A 22334-nucleotide genomic window follows, 5' to 3' on the forward strand; every position below is an offset into this window, starting at 1 on the left:
CAAAGACCAACCTCCACTCACGCAAGGACTAACCTCCACTCACGCAAAGGGGCAGCCGCTTGCCTGTGTCAAGCTTTTGCTCTTCCTCTCTTTCTTCTTTCTCATCTTCCAAAGAACTATCCTCTTCTTTTTTTTCCTTTTTCACAATTTTCTTAGGGTCTTTTAAATGAATTATAAAAGTGTGCTTGTCCTTTTTCACAGTCGCTTTGATAAAAGTTGGCCCTGGGGAAAATCAGGGGATAGAAGGTGGGCTTGCTGGTCATACCCCATTAGGGCGCTTGACAAGACATGTACATAAGGCAGTATAGAATGTACTCCAGGGAGTGGAAACACCTACGGATATCACTAGTTTACAAAAAGATGCCTAAAGGAAGAGAGTGAGGGTGGAATCCCAGAAATGAATGGCAGGTGGATCAGGGAGATGTTGGCAGAGTTTCTTCTTCTTCTTTTTTTAAAATAAAAAAAAATTTTTTAATGTCAATTTATTTTGAAGGAGAGAGACACAGAGTGCAAGCAAGGGAGGGGCAGAGAGAGAGGGAGACACAGAATCCCAAGCTGGCCCCGGGCTCTGAGCTGTCAGCACAGAGCCTGATGCAGGACTCAAACTCATGAACCAAGAGATCATGACCCGAGCTGAAGTCGGACACTTAACCAACCGAGCCCCCCAGGCGCCCCTGTTTGCAGACTTTCTCATCAAATTACAGAAGAGAAAATACAGTGGCTGAGGCTACCGACACTCAATTTTGTGATTAATCACATGAGTCAGTTGATGTGAAAGGGTTTTACAATTTACAAAGAATTACATCAATCAGTTATAGCAGTTATTATTGTTGATAGCAACAAATAAGCATTTTCCTAACGGCCCATTCTCTCTTCTAGTGTTCTGACTCATTTTTGGTCCCCTTTCTCAGCTTTCTTCTTCTTTTTAAAATTCAGCATATTCTTTTCAATGTTGAGAGGGCGACCATCTCCCAAAACTGATAGGATTAGGATAAAATTACCGTATTTACTGTGACCCACTTGAAACTAATAAACGTATGCATATTCAAATCTCGATGAGAGCAAGGAATAGATGTTGAAAATAGAACATAACAGCACACAACTTGAGTCCAGTAGTTTTCTCAGTTATGTGATTCTAAGCTCCATTTTTAATGACTACTAATTGTACCCTGTACCCAAGGATGATATTCAAAATATCAAATACTAAAACACATGATAAGATAAAAATGTGTACCTATATATTAATAACAACCCCTGCCATGTTGCCAGTAAACAAACCTTATATAATAAAATGGCCTGACATTTGATGTAAGTTGTACCACCAAGCACTGTTTAAATAATTTGAATAACTTTCAGGCTTTTTGATTTTAAAAATTATTGGTGTGATCTTTTATTTGATGTGGCAGTTACTTACTATCTAATAATGCTTCTGCCTGAGCCATGATTTCACACAGGGAACAGCATCTAACGGTTGCAATAATTTCCTCATTAAATGCCTTGTTATTAGATGACAAGAGAGAAGGAAAGAGAGAGGGACTGAGAGAGAGGGAGGTAGGGAGGGGAGAAGGGGAGGAGGGAGAAGAGGGTAGGCTGGCATCAGGTGGAGTGTGGGAATAGGAGGAGCCCGTGTTGCCCCCTCCCGGGGGGCATAACCTTGTGGACATTACACAGGGTCTTCCCGGACCTCCTCACATCTCTCAGAGACAACCAGCTAGCTCCAATCCACCTGAGAGATCTTTAAGGGGCAGTGAAAAGATAAGCCTTCAAAGATGTCCCTGATAGGTTCCCGGGGAAGAAATATGCATTTTCTTCATGCGGTTTCCAGATTAGGTCCTCTGCAGTGCATCTGCCAGATTCCTCTCCCACTCACAGGCTTCTGAATCCAGAAGCAACTTCTCTGTAGCTCAAATAACTGACCTCGGCGGCAGGCCCCCAAACTCTGTGCTCCAGACACCAACCCAGAAATTTGCTGTAAACTCACAGTATGTGCTTGGTTTCTGAGATGTCACTACGTGTTGTAATTAATACTACTAATTAACTCTTTGCTTGTTGTGGTTACTGTTGTAATATTTCCCCGATCATAGAGAAATACGTTAGGACTTTCACCACTGGAATTTTCTTCACAGAGCGTCCCAGCTAACCTCTCAGCTGGCCCGTGCCCTGCAGGCGATTGTAACAGAAGAGTGTGAAGTCTGGAAATCCTGAATGTGGCGCATAAGAAACTGCAGTGGCCACATCACCACCCTCACCTATCACACTCATGGTTCAAGGCCCCGAGACCACCTGAAAGGGTTTACTATCTTCCAAGCTATTAACCAGCTGCCTTCAAAATGTACCTTTTTCAAATGTTGTCTTCTCTACTTCAATCTGCCCTCCATCTGAAGGATACAGGTAAGAATTTGTTCCAGAGATCTGGATGGGTATCTCTCCCATATTGTATCCACAAAACTACAAGGGAAAAATCATGCTTTGAGTGTGGAGCTGCAATTGACAAGAATCAGCTCATCGATGTGAGCCAGTTCCAGTCGCCATAAGCTAAATTTCTGCTAAATGAATGCCTGTCACCCTGCAGACTCAGAGGCTCGTGTCCATATTATCTTTAGCACCTCCTGTGGTCTTACAGTGACAGGCAGAATTAAAGGAGGCCGAAGATTTTAAAATCTGTTCACTGGAGCGCCCGGATACCCTAGTGCAAATCAAATGACTATACTACTGAAAAGCAGTGGGAGGAGAAATCGATTTCTCTTCTGTTGGCTGTTAATTTTCTGTTTAAAGTGAACTGATATCTTGAGGAATATTGACACTTTATTCTTTATTTTTTGACACACTACATTTTACGAAGTCCTATGGTAAAGGCATGTTTTACTAAATGTTGCTAATAGAGCTCCCAGTGATTGGTGATGCATGCTAACATCTGAGAACTGGCTTAGAGTAGCTGCTAGAAAGGACAAGGGCTGTTTCATTTCTTTTCTGTCCATCTCTTTCCCATTAGGTTTTCCTCATAAGACTGCTTGAGGGAGAGGTTTTACCAAAGCATACGAGCAAAAAACGTGGGTGTCTAACTCAGCAGGTCCTGTCATGGAGACAAACACAGCCAACCTCTGTGCTCACTGTGATCTTTCATAGTTGCTTATTTACACTAACCTAAATGAATGTTTTTGTGTCAAATCTCCATTCTCCTGCCCTGAGTAACCTGGCTTCAGGGCACTCATGGAAAACTGGCCTCGGGGTGTTCCTATCTTGGTGACTGGCTACAAAGAACATCCTAGGCATTAGAGGGTGGAGTAGGGTCTGAGATCATCTTTGCTAGAAGAAACTCCAAGGCCTTCGGTGGGGACAGTGAAGACTGGGAAACTTGTGTTTCCACAGAAGCTGTGTTTCTCCCAAAACAATGAGTAAGGACCCAAAGAGGCTTCTTAGAACATCGATTTTACCGGATAAACAACCCCAGGTTCTGGATGCTGGGGGGGCTCCTCTGTTATTTCTGGGATCTTCAGCTGGTCTTCTTTAGGTTTCTCCTTCAAAAAAGAGTTTCTCTTCACAAGCTTACTGTCTGCTTTTTCTACCTTTTCCTTGCCTTTCTTTCTACCAGTTTCCTTACTCTTCTTTTCTGCTTTTTTTTCTTCCTTTAAGCGCTCTTCTTCTGCTAATCGATCTTGTTCTTCTTTCCATGCCTGTGAACACATTTAAAAAAATTAATGGGATTTTGAGACACATTAGATCCCACTCAGGTTCATTTGGGGGAGTATTTCAAATGCTTTTTGTAAGTGGTATCTCTAACAAGTTAATATCCTGACCTGGAGACCCTGCATTTAGCTTTGCTTCTCTTCTCTCACCCAACTTCCTGGTACTACATCCTGCCAAAGCTCTTCAGATGTTACCCTTTACTCAGCTGCTTCTCTCACCTGCTGTTGCAATTTTCTTTAACGCAGGTCTTATCTTTAGCCTGAACTATTACAACACCCTCTTAGCTGGTCTCCCTGCTTCCTGTACTTTTCCACATGAGCTGAATCCCCAATTTAGATCGTAAACATGGTTAATCAGCAATATGGCAGACCAGATGTTTAAAGAAACATTCCTGGCACAAAATATTTCAAAAGTGATAGGTAAAATATAAAATCATCACAGTGCATAGCAGGGCTGGCGGCAAACTGAGAGGTATGAGAGGCAAACTGAGAGGTAGTTCCTTACTAATCCAGTAAGGAACAGGAGAACTGAGGAGAGAAGTTTCCGACGGCTATCTGCCCATCCCTGGAGGCCTAGAACTGGAGTTTTCATGGGCTACAGGGACTAGAGCAATAACATGGGAGTCAGACCTATGAATAGAGCAAGTATTTTAATTTAAAAAAAAAAAAATTTTTTTTTCCAACGTTTATTTATTTTTGGGACAGAGAGAGAGCATGAATGGGCAAGGGGCAGAGAGAGAGGGAGACACAGAACCGGAAACAGGCTCCAGGCTCTGAGCCATCAGCCCAGAGCCCGACGCGGGGCTCGAACTCACGGACCGTGAGATCGTGACCTGGCTGAAGTCGGACGCTCAACCGACTGCGCCACCCAGGCGCCCCGAGCAAATATTTTTAAAAATGACACCTTTGTTGGGTGAACTAAAAACTTATCTTTCCCCATATAGGAAAACCTTGAATTCTAGCTTTCTTCCTTGGCCCTGCGTGAAAGGTGAGGTGGGGTGGGAGGAGTCTTCCCTGAGAACTAACCACAAGTCTATCTTCACAGCATGCCAAAATGTACATTGCCTTAAAAATGTATTCTAAAAAGACTGTGGGTAGATATGAGCTCACAAATGAAAATCACAAAACGTGAGGAAGTAAGCCAAAAGCAAGAATCTGGAGAAGAAACAAACTATGAGAACATATCTGCAAAGACTGAAGGTATTGAAATTATCAAATAGAGGATGTAAAATAAGTATTTTAATCTGCTTAGTCTTTAATTTGCTTCAAGAGAAGAAAGGATCAAAAGTATAAATAAGAAATAAGACATTTTTAATAGGCATTAAAAATAAGATGAGTTTGAAAGCCCTCTTAGAAATGGAATAGACCTTCAGAAAAGCAGTACAGTATTTAAATAGGTAATGGTTGAGTCATTTCCAGAGTTGATGAAAGACACAAATCCTAACAGGAAGGCCAAAGAGTTAAAAGCAGGCAGTAATGGTCGTGTGCTGGATCTACCTCAGGTTGACTGGAAAGAGTTTATTGGTAAATTTTCAGGAATTTTGCAAGCTGGTTGTTAACTACAGCCATTATTTAAAGTTAAATTATACGAATGCACACTCAAATAACATATTAAAAACAAAGACATTAAATACTCAAAACTTACCACCTTCTTCTTTTTTTTTTTTTTTTAATGTTTATTTTTGAGAGAGAGAGAGACAGAGCATGAGCAGGGTATGGCCGAAAAAGAGGGAACCATAGAATCTGAAGCAAAAACTTAGCGCCTTCTTAATTGTTTTGTTACATTTCCCTATTATCTATGTTTTTGAATTTATTTATATCAATTATATCTGTATCATAGATATAATATGCGTACAATGTAATGGTGTGTGACTGCATAATGCTTCCAGTGCTGCATTCAGTGACGTCATATTGATGGCCTGATGGGAGTATTTATACTACACATATCAGCAAGTGCTACAAAGCACGGACCAACTGACTGTTGGTTATCCAAAGTCATGAAAGTGATGGTGAAAATGTTAATAATGCAGATTAAATTTAAAAGTGTTCTGTTTGGAGTTGTTACATTGTAACCAGTAGTACAATAAACTGAGGAAATATTCTTCTAGTATCTAAAAAGTGATGCATCTACCAAGTGAGGAACACCAAGGCTTGCTGCCAAACACAAGGAACTAGGAAGGGTCAAGAAAGGATCCTCCCCCAGAGCCTACAGAGAGAGAATTACCCTGCCACCACCTTGCTTCCAGATTTCTAGCCTCCAGAATTGTGAGACAACAAATTTCTGTTGCCTGGAAGCTTCCCTGTTTGTGGCATTTTATTATGGCAGCCTTAGGAGGCTAATAGAGTTGGGAAGGGTAAAACAATAATCCTGGATGATGCTTGGACCCCATGTTGGGAAAGTGTTTGTATCCTGATCCAACAGCACCTTTTTTACTATTTTAATACAGATGAAACCTGAAGTGCTCATGGGCAATGACCCTCCATTGTAGCTGCTCGGTGGGGCATGCCTATGGGAACTTTATGGGTCTCCAGATACGGAAATTCTCTGGAGTACTTGTAATTTACACTGGAGCCCTGATGGCCCTTGCCCCAGGAATAGATTGGAATAAGATATCTGGTAGTACAAATAACAAGGAAAGTAACTGTTTTGGATACCACCTGTGTCCTTTTAGATGGAAAGCAAGCCCTGCTATATAACAGCACACAACAGAATCCAGTTTCACTACAAGTCTGTAAAATGAGACAGAGCGTATAGCTTCATCCCCAACTGACTTGTAAATAAATGAGTCATGGCCAATTGTAATGACACCTGTCCATAATATCTGTTCATGAACTGATTCTGTTAGGAAGGCATACCAAAAACCACTGAAATTCCGGGTTGTTTTTTTTTTTTTTTTCCTGTAACTGAATTATACCATAACCATACTGCAATATGGTGTAACTCTGACATTGGTATAGTCAATTACCGTATGTAAATAAGTCATAATACTGATATTGATGATTAAATGTACTAGGAGATAGACAAATCTTCCTTCGGATGTAATATTAACGGAAAAATGACTAGCCTGAGGAAGAAATGGATTTTGCTAACTATCAGCTAATTTCTGTGCCAAATAGTCTATACAACATTATCCTAAGGTACAAATAGTACTGAATTAAAGGGGGAACAAATAATCAAAGTATTACATAAATGTGAAAATGTATGTAATACTTTATAGGATGACTTAGTTGCTTCTTTACTTCTATCCCTACTCCATACTGGATCATCGAAGTGTTAGGCATATTCATACTGATACTATTGCTGTACCAAATATGATTATTTTGCTCTAAGAAAGCTTGGGCCAAGAATTAGGGCTTGACCTGTGCAGTAAAGAATTAACCCTGCCTAAAGAAATGTTAGACTCTTGCCCAGCTTATGGGAGGTTACCTCGAAGGCCTTAGAGCATCCTGCCTGATGAGTGTCTTTGTTTACTTGGACTACAACAGGTAGTACAATTTATAATGTAATTTATAGTGGGGTCTTTGAGCCATGTGCTATCAGCGTGACCTCTGGAGAGGCTAGACACAGTGCAACCGTGTGGTCCCTCAGTCATGTCTGTGTAACGGACCCCCAACAAAGCCCTGGACACCAAGGTTTGGGTGAGCTTCTTATATGTCAATACTCCATGCATGTAGTCACACACTGTCACTGGGAGAGATAAGCACTGTCTACACAATTCCACTGGAAGAAAACAAAGGAAGCTTGTGGCTGGAACTTTCATAGGCCTTGCTTGCCCTGTGTGTGCTTCTCTTTGCTGATTTTAATGTGTATCCTTTCACTGTAATAAACTGAAGCTGTGAACATACTAAAAAGTAAATAAATAAATAAATAAAAATTATTATCTGATTCAGCAAAGAAGTTGCTCATGTCATTGATGAATGAGTGAGACCTATTCCTTTGTTCATTTTTGTTTTACTTGTTCACATCAATGAAAACATCAATCAACATTCATATTCAATGTTTGTCAATTGTAATCTTAGGTTGACTAAGAGCTTAGTAAAAATCTGTGAAAGTATTCTGTGAGAATCAACTGGCTAAATGGAATTTACAACAAAAAGTAGTATGTTCTATAATTTGTACATTGTGTGCTCTACGCACTATGTTATCAGTAAAATTTAGAATAAACATATTATTTTGTTTCCCTGAGAGAGCTATTCCTAAACATTTTGCAGCACACCACTGAGTATTTTCAAAGCAGCTGGAGAGAAAAGGTAAACTGTTGGGGTGCCTGAGTGGCTCAGTTGGTTAAGCACCTCACTTTGGCTCAGGTCATGATCTCACAGTCCGTGAGTTCCAGCCCCGCGTCGGGCTCAGAGCCTGGAGCCTGCTTTGGATTCTGTATCTCCCTCTCTCTCTGCCCCTCCCCTTCTCATGCTGTCTCTATCTCTCAAGAATAAATACACATTTAAAAAAATGTTTTTTTAAAAGAAAAGGTAAACTGTTTATAAATAAATGACAAATTAGATCAACAATTTATTAACAACTACAACGTCAACCCAGGAAAATGTGGAACAATATCTTGAGAGTACTAAGAAGATATATAAAAAAAACAAAACGGAGAATTTTACAAATGAAAACTGTATTTAATGAATAAGGGTAAAAAAAAGCCAATTTTTAGGTAAGTAAAAACTGAGGGTTTTACAAACCCCCACTAAAAGAAGTTTTAAAGGAAATACTTCCAAAATATAAAATGTGAGAAGAAATGCTTGACAAACAAATGATAAGCTAAATAACACTGACGACGTAAAACAATGACAATAATAATGTTCAGTTTGTGGGAATAAGAAAAGATAAAATAAAACTTAAAATATAAGTTGGGAGAGGGAAAGCAAATTTTAGATAATATTAATAGTTCCTTGTATTGTTCTGGAAGAAATTAAAGATATTTTATTAAGTTTAGACTTCATTAAATTACATATACAAGTTGAATTTCTAGAGCAACCACTAGTAGAAATAGAGTGAATACATTTTAAACTTCTGTCAAGGGCCAGATAGTTAATATTTTAGGCCTTTTGGGTCTAGAGGCAAAGTTGAGGACATTATGTAGGTACTTATGTAGTAAGCGAGGAAAGTAATTTTTGCAAATATTTTAACAAGTCACTGAATATAAATTTCTTTTGTAATATAAGTCTACTAATAAGAAAAATAGAATTGTTTTTTGGGGGAGGACAACATTTCACTTAGGGTTCAAATTAGTGTTGCCATCATTAACTGATTGAGAATGAAAAGACAAAATAAATTCAACATAAAATAAAGTAAGAAAGGTGGAAAAAAGGATCATAGAAAAGGCAGGATATAAAAGGATTCAACTCTCCTGTTAAAAGAGAGATCATCCAGATATGGATTTTTTTTTAATCTAGTTTATAGTCCCTCTGCACAAGAGATATGCTTAAAATATAAACACACAGCAAGGTGAAAATAAAGAGATGTAAGCTGACAGTTAAATGCTACCTGAAAGAAAGATCTTATCCCTTTATTTTTCTTTATTAATTTCAGAATTGGTTTTCTAAGGTTCATAAAAACTCTGTTGGGATCTTGATAAGAATAGCATTGATTTTATAGTATATTTCATTTCCTAAGTTGAATCTTCTCATCCATGACTATGGTATATATTCCCACTTAATTAAGTGTTAAATGTCCTCAATAATATGTGGTAATTTTCTCCATAAAGACTTTGCTTATCTTTTATTATTCTTTTTGGCACCTTATAGTTTTTGTTCTTCTTGTGAATGATATTTGTTTTCGATTACATTTTCTAATTGGTTATTGCTAGTAAATAGAAACTCCAGTGACTTTTTTCCACGTGATACAGCAACCTTGCCAACTTCCTTAATTTATTTGAAAAGCCAAACTAACACTAATAGTGATGCTTGTTAATAACAACGCAAAGTCTATAGACTAATTCATTCATCATGGCCACAAAAATTCTAGATAAAATACCATCAGATCAAACCCAGTTATTTATTAAAATAATAACACGCCATGAAAAAATGGTGCTATCATTCTTAATCTATAATGTGCATAAAGATGGTTCTAGGAGATTATTCAAAATTAAAATTCCTAGATTCGACTCACAAAGATGTAATTAAGATGGAATGAAGGCATCTGTATTTTTAAGTCTCTTCTCCCTGGAGACCCCTAGGCATTCATAATACATGTCTTTGTGGGATGAGGACTAAACTTTAGGAAATGCTGAAGAGGAGTTTGCTTTAAAAATGCAAAGATTATTCCTGTTGTTAAATAAGTCTCCATACTTCAATATATCAATAAAGAAGAAAAACCAACATACATTTTTAAATTTTAATAAAGTAAAGCAGCAACTAACAATAAACTCAAAGATTTGCCATGTAATGATGTTTACCATTAAGACCACGAAGCTAGGGAGGCTCACCAATATTAACCTACATTGTTTTGTGGTTTATTGGATACTAATGGGGGTGTGGAAGTTAGCTCTTGCCTACCCAGTATGTGAGCTTACAAAAAATCTACTGTAATTATTAGTATTTAAAATTTTTAAAAACATTTATTCATTTTTTGAGAGACAGAGACAGTGTGAGCAGGGGAAGGACAGACAGAGAGGGAGACACGGAATCCAAAGCAGGCTCCAGGCTCTGAGCGGTCAGCACAGAGCCTAACGTGGGGCTCGAACTTACAAACGTGAGATCACGACCTAAGCTGAACCCTTAAACTGACTGAGCCACCCAGGTGCCCCAAGATTCATCCGTATTTCTGTGTGTAGCTATAGGTCATGCATTCCCAGAGCTGTATAACATTTCATCATAGGACTAAACCACGCTAGGCATTCCACTGATGAATATTTGAATGGTTTCTAGTTTGGGAGAATTAAAAATAATGCTGCAAGAACAACTCTGTCCATGTGTCTGGGTGCGCACATCCATGCATTTCTGTTAGGCACATCCTTAGGAGTGGAGCTGTTAGGTGAAAAGAAAATCGTTTGCTTGACGTTAGTAGCTATGCCCAGTTTTCCAAAGCGGAAGTGCCCACTTACATGTCAACCACCAGTGTATGAGAATTCACTGTGCTTCACACCTTTGCCAAAATGTGGTATTGTGTCTTAAATTTTAGCCAAAAATGGTTGATCTGACTACATAAAAGTAAAATATTTCTGTATAAATAGAAAAATAAGTGGTGCTTATTAATAAGGAAATTAATACTTCACATATATCCAAATTTAAACTAACAACATTTCTTTGAAAATAAGTTAGATCTGTAGATATTATCTGGAAGTGATATTCGTGATACTTTGCTATAAAAAAAATAGTATGTGGAAGAGTAAAAAAAAAAAAAAAACCAAATCTAAATCAAAACCAAACAAATGAAAACCCTCTTTATATTTGTGTATGCATGAATGTATAAGTATAGAGCATACCAAATTGTTAATATTTCTTATTTTCAGGGGTTTGGAGACCCAGAGTAATTTTGACTTCTTATAAAAGCATACATTAATTTTGTAATTAAAAATTGGAAACAAGAAACAAACACCTGCAGCAGAAACAGAGACGATATGAACAAGGCACCACATTGGATTTGGGTTTTATAAAAATGAATGATACAGAATTCCTTCAAAGTTTATCATCGGAGGAGGAGACAGCTTGGTGGGGAGACTGCTCTTTCATTGCAGATTCAATTATTTCTGAGAGGTTAGCAAAAAAGATCACTTTTGTTCCACCACACAAACTCTCTATCACACAATAAATTTGAATTTGTAAATATTCAGTGTCATCTGTCTTTCCTTGAATTACCTTGAGAGAGCCTTCTAAAATAAAAGGAATCTCTTCCTTCTCTTTTTCTTTTTCCTTTTCTTGATCCGCTATCTCTCCTTTGCTCATTCCTTTGTTACCTAAAGCCAGAGAAAATTAAACTTCTTAGTGACTCTCTATGACAAAGGTTCATTGAAGGACCAAATGTCTGAACTGTAGGGGATCTCAAAGGCTATCAAGTTCAACTCTCCATTTATTCATTCCTGACTCCTTCTCGCTGTCACCAGAGTGGGTGTCTGAAGTGGGACTGAGCTCCTCCAAGGATGAGGAACTCAACGACTGTGGAGAATGCATTCTATTCTCACTGTGTTGAGACCTTGAAGCTTTTACTGAAGTAGACTCTCTATCCATAGAGCTTTAACCTAATTAATCCTAGCTTAAGACCACACAGAACAAATCTAACTTTTTTTTTTTTCCACATTGAAGCCCTCCTCTTGCTATAATAGTCCTTCTGTTTGGAAGATTTACAACTTTCCTCACTTAAGAGGTCTCAAACTGAATGCAATACCTACCAAGTGTATTTCAATCTCCAACTAACTGTATTCTGGATTTAACAGCATCTAGATAGTAATTAAACTTTTGGTTCTGTTCAGAAGCAGAATAAAGAAAAGGCAATTTTTCCTGGTCATAGGCAAGTGTGGCCCTAGACACTATTGTGAGAGGGTAGCCCTACCTCTCTTTATATAGTCCCATCCATCATCCCAGATACTTAGTGCTGTCCTTCTGTGCCCCCGTCAGGAGAAAGGCCAAACTGATGGATGAATTATATAACCATTTGAGTGGATGGTGACTGATTCATTAGAATTAAGTCAAACACAAATTCTTTTGGTAATTGACAGAAGTTGAAAAATCTTTGGAAAATATATAGCTTTGCTTCTTTATGAGACACCATTCTCAACTTATGCTATCAGAAATAATGAATATTATTAACATGGAAACCATTCCCTAGTGAGATATCCTTATTTACCACACAGGTTACCTCATTGTTTTACTCCTTTATCAAGTATCCTTCCTCTTTTTTTCACTCTCTTCTCCATTCCCCAACAGCATCAAAGCCATGGAAATTAACAACAAAAATAAATATATATGTATTGACTCCACCCCTTTTAAGTGCCTGCCACAAATCCTCAAGAATCCATTTTCCCTTTATTTCTAGATTCCTACTCCCAATTAGTCTTGAGATTCTTCTGATTGCTCTTCCAAGAAATGTCTTGTTTTAATCTCACTTTTGGAATCTATAAGTATTCTTTCTAATGGAAACATACTGACTCCGAATTTGCCTCATATATTGTCAACAAATCTTAGATAGCTGAAACTATCAACCCTACCAAAATGAAGACATCTGGCATTTCCCTAACATCACATTTAATCTGCAGGACAGATCGAATCTTCCAGATCTGGCAGGAGGTGGCATCAATATAAGACAAATATCCCATTATCCCATCACCAAATTGATCATATTTAGAACTCAGCTATTCTATTTTTTAGAGAAAGCAAAGAGTCACAGAAATTTGTAGGCAACTTGTTTTAATACTGAAATATTCAGTCTTGATTAAATTATCAAATGGAAGAATGTCTTGGGACTTTACGTGTAAGTTCAACCAGTGACTTACTTTTAGGTTTTTTAACAGAATACATTTTGTTAGAAGTGATTTTGGTAGTAGCAGAATATTTCAATTCCAGCTCGGCCTTCGTCCTAGTGATTTCCTCAGCCATTTTAGCTTCCTGATATATAGCTTCTTCTTTTATGATCCAATCTTGAATGGAGTTTGCAACAAGTTCCAAATAATTCCTAAAATTAAAAAAAAAAAAAAAAGCAAAGAAGAGAAAATGACAATCGAGTTACTGTTAAAGTCAGTAACACTTAAGACACCAACCATGCAAATAAACTTTGAAAAAATGAACTGATCCTAAATTGCCCATATACCAAATGCAATAGACTCAATTATATCCTGATGTAATTCGTACAAAGTCATCAAATATAAATATCCAGTGAGCATATGAACAATGCCCAACTTCATCCACAATTAAAGACATGCACATTTAAAAATGAGATGTTTCTAACCCAGTCAAGGATTCAAAAGTTTAATAACACCAAGAGTTGATGACAGTTTAGAGAAACAGTCACTCTCAGCACTGTTAGCTGGAGAGTAATAAGGTACAATCTCTTTTTAGAGCAATTTTATAGCATAATAGAAACTCTTTCAAGTGACGATAGCTAATTGACTGACTGGATTCATTGAAATGCTCCAGTCTTGCTGTAAACTTACTGGCCTGGGAATACCCACACTGTAAATACTGTGCCCTATGCTGCATGTGCACTTAGGCTCACATCTGTGAGTTGTTGCTCACCAGGGGTCAGTCACAGTTGTTCCCAAATCCATTCATTCTATTTATGTGGATGACTGTAATTATTTTTAATTAAATGTTGTATATACTTACAACATTTGAGTGTCCTTAGAGAGTTGTTTCTGAGGAAGTAAGTTGAAATATTTAGGTTGGATAATCAAGATTAGTTATTGTCAGATTGTGTGAAAGTGAGGCCTAAGGCTTGAAAAATAAAGCTACAGGGTTTCTATAGTCAGGCTGTTTCACAGTTTTCTCTCATTTTTGATTCCCTTTTAAAGAAATGAACTGAAAACCGTAGACTGTAAATTTGAGGTACTCAATATCTTCATTGGGAAGGGAAAAGACATCTCAAACTCAACCTTTCCCCAAATGAACCAATCTTCCTCTCTTAGCTGATGGCAAGTCTATACTTCAGTTGATCAGCCCAAATGCCCTGAAGTTATCCTTGACCACTCTGATTTTCTCACACTCCACTTCGCATCTGTTGGGAAATCCAAATGACTTTTTAAAGCACATATTTAAAACATATTCAAAATCTAATCATTTCTCATTTGCTTCACTGTTCTCTTCCTGGTCTAAGCCACCAACGCCCCTTGCTGGGATGACTACAGTAGCCCCCCAACTGGTCTCCCTGTACCTACCCTTAACCCCCTGTAGTCTATTCTCAACACAGAAGAGAGAGATGTTTTTCACTCTAAAGGCAGATCATGTCTCTCTCAGGTTCAGAACCTTTCGATGTGTCTGCCTTTCAAACAAAACCTAGAGTTCTTGCGATTTATTCATGATGAGGGAACACAGACTCGTACACAGGCGAATCAGTATTCAAATGAGATGACAAAATGAAGAATATTTCAGCATGCAGTGACTCAGGAATTCCCCAGCCAGATACTTTTCTGAAAGAATTAGTCACAAATGTACTCCAGCTGCATTGAAAAAATAAATCCAAGAAAGAAGACAATATGGTATATAAATAAAAGGGCTGGGGAAGAAAACAGTACAATTTGTAATTAAATGTAAATAATTATTTGTGCTCCTTGTCTGTGATTAAAAATATTACTTGACAGTTGGAAATAAAATTCCTAGACAATTTCAAAATGGCGATTTCTTGGGAGTAAGTAAAAATATGTTAAAAATTTTAACATCTGTGGAATGATACTCATACTCATTAGCTCCAATTACGATATAAAAATATTTAAATATGTGATTTAAAAGGATAACCTCTATAGGGATATTAATAGAATATATAACTTTAAAAACATCACACACTAAGAATGAACTAAGAAAATTCAATCTAAGGATGAAAAGGGATTAATCCTAAAGTAGAAATATGCATGTAAAATTAAATGGTAAGAATGAGGCCAAACATATCACTTATAAAAATAGAAGTGAATAGATTCATTCTTTAAAATATAAAGTTTTAAAATATTGTTATTAATTATTAAATTAATTATAAGAATCTTTCAAAGACAGAGGCTCTCAGAGTAGCTGGGAAAATCCAAGGTAACACTGAAAAGACATGTATCTACAAATCAAAATGACGCAGAAAAATAAAAGGGTGGCAGATGGCTGGCTAGAAAGCCAGAGAAAGTCCAGCTCCTTGATGACTTAGGTGAGTAGCTGAACTACCCCTGAGATACTGCCCAATTCTAAATTTGTCACTACAGAAGAAAAAGAATTCCCTTATTAGGTTAGCCACTGTATTCCGTTTTCTATTAACATAGTGAGACACAATTCCCAGTTGACATGTAAAATTACTGAGAAAGTCCTATCAGTAAATTTCTGTAAAAGAGACTATCCGACAATATCAATATCAAACGTGGTGAAATTCAAGGTGAAAAGCATTAAGGGGAACACAGAGAGACATTTGCTCATATTGATAAAAGTTACAATGCATTAAGAAGGATGCTTCTGAAATACAGATTCAAAAATAAGTTTAGACATACACACATATACACACAATACATGCAAAACTAACAGGAGAAATAGACAAAACTATAATCATAAAGATAGACACTAATACATCTCTCTCAGGAATGGGCATTTATTGTGAGACGACTGTTTAATTTCATTCCGAAAGACATCCAAAATCCAAATGTCATACATGAATGTGTAGAACAAAAATCGCCAAAAGTAACTGAAGAAGAAATAGAAATCCTGGATAAGAGATTAACTTTAGAAGAACTGCAAAGCTTGTAGATCATCTGTTCCTCATCCTTTCCCAATATTGTCTCTCCCATTGGGCTCTGCCATCCAGTCCGTAGGGAGCCACTACCTCTAAATAGTTTTCCATGTGAAGCATTCCTACCCTTCCCCAAATAATGTGCTATATTATGTAAGCTACTGTATATGTGAGCAAAGGATTAGCACACGACCTGTTTTCCCAGTTATTCTGTAAGCCCATTCTCTGTGTCTTTCTGTATCCCTTTAAACTAAAACAACGCTGTACAAATAAATAAATAAATACTGGATATACATTAACCGGCATTGAAAAAATAATGAAATGTTCTCATAATTACTGAGAGGACAGAGCAAAGCTTTAATATCATCAAGAAATAATTAAGGAGCTTGGCAGAAAAAAAACATCACTGATTCCTAGAGGTCTCAGTTTGCTGAGCACCTGACCGCTGTGTTGATATGTCACTCAGTTGCCCTACTTTGGAGTCTTCCCCAGATCAAGTGGAGTTATCCAAAACCAGCATGAAGAATGTCATGTGTTATAGTTTCTACTTGGAATCTTTCAGAGGCAGTTTTATTAGGGTCTAAATAAATCAAATGTAAGGTAATGAAATCCCCACTAGACTTAATGGCTCCAGGAATGATGTCTGTCTTGTTTATTTGGTATAGTTTTAATGCTTATTACAGTGCCTGGTACACCTCAAACATGCAACTTGATAAACTAAATTGAAGGTTTAGTGTTTGGCTTGAAGCACTTACCTTAGGCTAAGGAACTGAAAGCTAATTAACCAAGTAACTAACAAGCTAACTAAAATAAGATAATAATTAACTAAACTGTCCAAGGTGGTTACCTGAAGCCAACATTGGAGTGAAGAGCAATATTCCAATATTCACAATGCAGACGTTGACTATTCATTGGATTATGAAAGACTAAAAGTAGAGAGTTGTCTTGCGTATGGTAGTAAGAATCAATCCACCTGTATTGCTGCCTGGCTTCTTGAAGAACCTGAAATCAAAATAATTACATTGTTGTGTCTTTTTTTCCATGAGAAGCATCTCCTGCTAAGGTATGTCTCTGCCCCCTTACCCTCATCCCTTTATTTCCACACTTAGTCTCACTGTTAGTGAGAACATCAGCGGTAGAATTTGGGGGGAACATTTCAGCAACTCTTACAGAAAATAAAATACTAGCCTGCAGGCATAGAGGCATTTGCTCAAGGGTTTTTTATTCAGGCTTGGAGATAATAATTTTTAAAAAAAAAAATTTTTTTTTTCAACGTTTATTTATTTTTGGGATAGAGAGAGACAGAGCATGAACGGGGGAGGGGCAGAGAGAGAGGGAGACACAGAATGGGAAACAGGCTCCAGGCTCTGAGCCATCAGCCCAGAGCCTGACGCGGGGCTCGAACTCCCGGACCGCGAGATCGTGACCTGGCTGAAGTCGGACGCTTAACCGACTGCGCCACCCAGGCGCCCCCTGGAGATAATAATTAAGTCAAGCAGTTATTTAACGTTTTCCATGCCTTCATATAGATCATCTCATTTTCTCGTCATTAAAAACCTCGGATAAATAGGAACAATTATTTTTTCTATTTTGAAATATTAAAATCCTCATTTTTTCAGTGTAAACTGGGGCTGAGAAAGGATGAGAGGTTTGTCTAAGAAGATAGAGTTCGTAAGTCCTGGTGCCAGGACACCAGTCTCTGTGTCATCATTTTTGCACTCCAAAGAGTGCTCTCCACCACACCATGCTGTAGTACAGAGGAACAAGGTGCATGGTCTTTCTCATACATACTCTTTGCACGTGACTTCTAACCTTGGCCTTTTCCAAAACATTCCACCCTCAGCATGCACTGCGATCTCAGCTACTGACAGAGGGGCACAGAGGGCAGGGCACACTTTGTCCTGCTTCTATTTCACTGCCAATCAATATAAGGAAACATGTCCACAGGGAAATAAATTACACAGCTGTGGATTGTTGTTTTTGTTTTCGTTTTCAACATCAATCTCATGCAGGAACTTTCAGTTCTCTGCTGGTGGGTGATCTGAAGGCATGGAATTGCATATTATGTTAGGAAAGGACTGTTTTACTTTTGCTTTCAATTTTACACTGGTAGCATTACCAAAATAATACATTTACTTCCCGAATCTAGTCCCCTGTATGAGTGTCTTTATGGAGTGGTATTGAAACTATTACATCTGTTCCCCGAGAGGCAATACCAGAGACACACATGTGGTGAATATTTTTGCATTAATTTTGTTGTTGTTGTTACATAGGGTACTATTCATTACTTTACTTTTTGGAGATGCAAATTCCTTTTAGACTTTAAACCCCCAAACAAAACATGTTCATTTCTGATGAACATGTATCCTTCTTTCCATTAGAGAGCTCTATAAAATTTGTTTTCATGTTTACTTTGGCTGCTAGAATTTATAGCACTAAGTTTCTCAGAGCTATGGCTGTTCTCAATCAATGTTTGATAAGTTTTCAAATAGTATCCTTCCTCTCCATTTTTTTTTTTTTAACTATTTGGCTTTTCCCTATTATCCTATATTAATATTGTGGTGCCATGAACTTTAGTTAAATTTTTTTTATTAAAAATAAACACATATTTATTGAAGCATTATTCACAGTAGCCAAGATACGGAGGCAACCCAACTGTCCAACCACAGAAGATGGATAAAGAAGATGTAAAATAGATAGATAGATAGATAGATAGATAGTGAAACCTTGCCATTTGCAACAACATGGATGGATCTGGGGAGATAGATAGATAATGAAACCTTGCCATTTACAACAACATGGATGGATCTGGAGGGTGCAATGTTAAGTGAAATAAGTCCGTCAGAGAAAGAAAAACACTATATTATTTCACTCATATGTGGAATTCAAGAAACAAAACAAAGGAAAAAGAGACAAACAAAAAACCAGACTCCTAAATACAGAGAACAAACTGGTGACTGCCTAGAGGGGAGGTGGGTAGGGAATGGGTGAAATAGAGAAAGGGGATTAAAAGTACACTTAGTGGGATGAGCATTGAGAAATGTATAGACTAGTTGAATCATTATATTTTACACCTGAAACTAATATAACACTGTGTTATTTATAGTTCCGTTAAAAAATAAACACCTACTATGTGCCAGGTACTGTGTAGGCTCTTGGGGAAAAAATGAACAAGATAGATGAGATTTTCCTCTAAAATTTAATAAAGATTTTTACAGATCATCCTAGATTCAGGGAGGTGTCCTAAGCAGATGAAATTGATGGGAGTATCTGATTCATAGAATGGACTGGACGAGAGCAGAAGCAGGTTAATGATTAGGAGGATGTTGCAGGAGAAGAGGAGGGTGGCTGTAGCAACAGTGGAGGTGGTGAAGAGCTTGAAGATATATTTTGAGGTACACCCTTCAAAATCTGACGATGGATCAGACATGAGGGATGCAGTCGAGCTAAGTGAGAACTCTTAGCCTTCTGGCTTGAAGGTGACATTTTCTGAGATGGATGAGGAGAGAAACATGCTCACGTGGGAAAATTATGAGCTTTGTGTGGGACCCTGAAGTTGAGACGCCTGTCATAAATTCAAGTGGAATTTGGAGTTAGGTATCCTAGTATGGAACTAAGAAATCATTTGGAAGATAAAATTGTAGCAGTCATTAGCATTAGGTCATAGATAATAGATGAAATCGTCACAAGGATGTTTGCAGAGGAGAGAAGAAGGTTCAGGGCTCAGACTCAAGCCATTTCGATATGTAGACATTAGGTCAACAAAAGTCCAAACAGGGCACTGAGGAGAAGTACAGTTTGGCACCTTGGAAACCGAGAGTGGGCAGTGTTTCACAGTGAAGTGATCAGCTCTGCGATGCTGTGAAAAGACCAAGGAAGATGAAGCAAGATAATTGTCCATTAGATGTGGCAGGACAGTGATTCATAAAGGGGTGAGGACAGAGCCAAATCGAAAAAAAGCCAAAGCCTGAAATGAACTTCCATTTTAAAGATGAGAGATGAAACCCATGTACTTCTTGACACCTCATTAAAAGAACAGTAGAATTACTGGGTGTTAGTACCACAAAGCTGAAGGTCACAGGAGAGGAGACAAAGGCAACAACAGTTGAGAAGCTGGAAAGCAGAAGGATAGGGGTAACTGCCGGTAGAAAGAAAATCAAATTCTAAGATTAATTTTACCAGAGGCCACAGGTAACCTTGTGCAGAAATGCAGAAAGGCTCAAGAAAGTACCAGAGCACTGCCCCACTCTGAGAGTGGGGTCAAGGAGACACTGAAAATAGGAAGATTAGAGTATTTTTAAGAAGCCGTTAGGGCCTCCGGAAGCCCTCGACGATTCTGAGCAACTAGGCGTCTGCCCATCTCCCACCTCAGCGGACAAAGGGAGGATTATGACCTATAGAAATGACCCCGTGGATTCTAAGAAGAGGGATCCCAGGCACTGCTAAGGGGAAGATGTGCTACAGAAAAAATGAGAATTGTTTAAAAGCATAAATTGATGTCCAAGAAATATAAGGTGACCCACATGTATAATTCTACACTTTATAGTAGCCGTAGTTTACAAGTAGAAAGAAACAGATAAGATTACTTTTTAAAATATATTTTATTTGGGGCGCCTGGGTGGCTCAGCCAGTTAAGCATCCAACTCTTGGTATTGGCTCAGGTCATGAGCCCTGTGTCAGGTTCTGGGCCTACAGGGGGGAGCCTGCTTAGGGTTCTGTCTCTTCCTCTCTCTGCCCCTCCCCCACTCGTTCTCTGTCCTTCTCTTTCTCTCAAAATAAATAAATAAAAACCTAAACAAATATATATTTAACTCAATATGTCAAAAAATTATCATTTCAATATGTAATGAATATAAAAATTGTTAATGGGATATATCACCTTTTTCATATTAAGTTTTTGAAATTTGGTATATATACTTAAACCAAATATATAGTATACATGTAGTAACATATATAATAATAAGTAATATATACTATATTATATAAGTAATATATACTATATTATATAAGTAATATATACCATATTATGTAAGTAATATATACTATAGTATATAGTATATAAGTAATATATACTATAGTATATAAGTAATATATATATATATATAAATACTATATACTACATATATAATACATAATAGTATAATAGTATAATATATATATTACTTATATAGTATTATAATACTATATACATATATATTAGAAGTAATGTATATACTATACATAAGTATATAAGTATTATTTATATACTATAGTATATACTATAGCAAACATACAGAACGTCTCAATTTGGACAAAGTACATTTCAGGTAGTCAGAAGCTACCTGTGAGTAGTGGTTACCATATTGAACAATGCAGATCTAGAGACTGGATGGTAAGAAGTGTAACTGCCTTCCCCCCACCACTCAGCTTCCAAAACCCTGACAGGTAAGTTATGTCTTTCAGTTAGGAGATTAGGGGTTTTCTCCCCTGGAGAATTTAAATGGCTTAAGGGTACAGACTAATATACCAACACTGATGGGTATCCCAAGGAAACTACCCAGCCAAGTCACCCAAAATGAAGTCCATTTATTGACAACTCCCTCCTTCCCTGACCTCATACAGTACTTCCTATGATATTTTTAGTGTCTCATTATTAACATGAAGAAAAAGGCAAATATCTTGAGGTATTATTCTCTGAAATGAAAAATAAAGACCAAAAAACAAAAGTAAAAATAAACTTGAGAGAAAAAGAAAAAAAATTGAGGAAAAAGACACAATCTAGGGATAAAACACTAAGACGTCAAAGGACTTTAATATTCTCATAGAGATAAGAGAACATATGGTATCAGGTAAGACAAATAAGATGCTATAAAAAAGTAATTTGCAATTATAAATAGAACTTTAGGAAATTAAAAATGATGATAACAGAAATAGAAGCCTCAGTAGAAAAACCAAATGAAAGCTGAGCCATATCTCCAGGGGAAAAAAAAAAAAAAAAAAAAAAAAAGACAAGTATTGGAAATTAGGAGAGAAAAGGTAAGGAAATTGGAAGTTCAGTCCAGAAAGTTCAGCACCAGAATAACAGAAAGAAGAAACAGAAAAAACAGTAGGGAGAAGGTTATCAAAGAAATGATTACAGAACATTTGTTTCCTAGAATATAAAGACAGGAGTCTCTGGATTGTTCTGGGCTTACCACTACGATACTTGGAAATAGAACCACACCAAGGCACATCAACAGGAAACCAACAACACTGGAGCAAACGGAAGATCTTAAAATCTCCCAGACAGAAGGAAAAAAACAGGCTCAAACAACTAACCA

At 37.4% G+C, this 22334-nt stretch overlaps 1 protein-coding gene across 2 annotated transcripts in view; it reads right to left on the minus strand.

The window, feature by feature from the left end:
- Positions 1–22334, minus strand: part of SPAG17 (sperm associated antigen 17) — a 235792-nt gene that overhangs the window by 99050 nt on the left and 114408 nt on the right. For both annotated transcript variants that reach the window (XM_040471449.1, XM_040471448.1), the window contains exons 18-23: positions 16883–17037; positions 13121–13299; positions 11490–11587; positions 3435–3674; positions 2337–2448; positions 64–222 (exon numbers count right to left, since the gene is read on the minus strand). In XM_040471449.1, the coding sequence (XP_040327383.1) occupies positions 64–222; positions 2337–2448; positions 3435–3674; positions 11490–11587; positions 13121–13299; positions 16883–17037 (943 nt within the window). The remainder of the gene's footprint in view (positions 1–63; positions 223–2336; positions 2449–3434; positions 3675–11489; positions 11588–13120; positions 13300–16882; positions 17038–22334) is intronic.

Source organism: Herpailurus yagouaroundi, unplaced genomic scaffold (assembly GCF_014898765.1).
Source record: "Herpailurus yagouaroundi ecotype Mexico unplaced genomic scaffold, PumYag 77, whole genome shotgun sequence".
Lineage (NCBI taxonomy): Eukaryota > Metazoa > Chordata > Mammalia > Carnivora > Felidae > Herpailurus > Herpailurus yagouaroundi.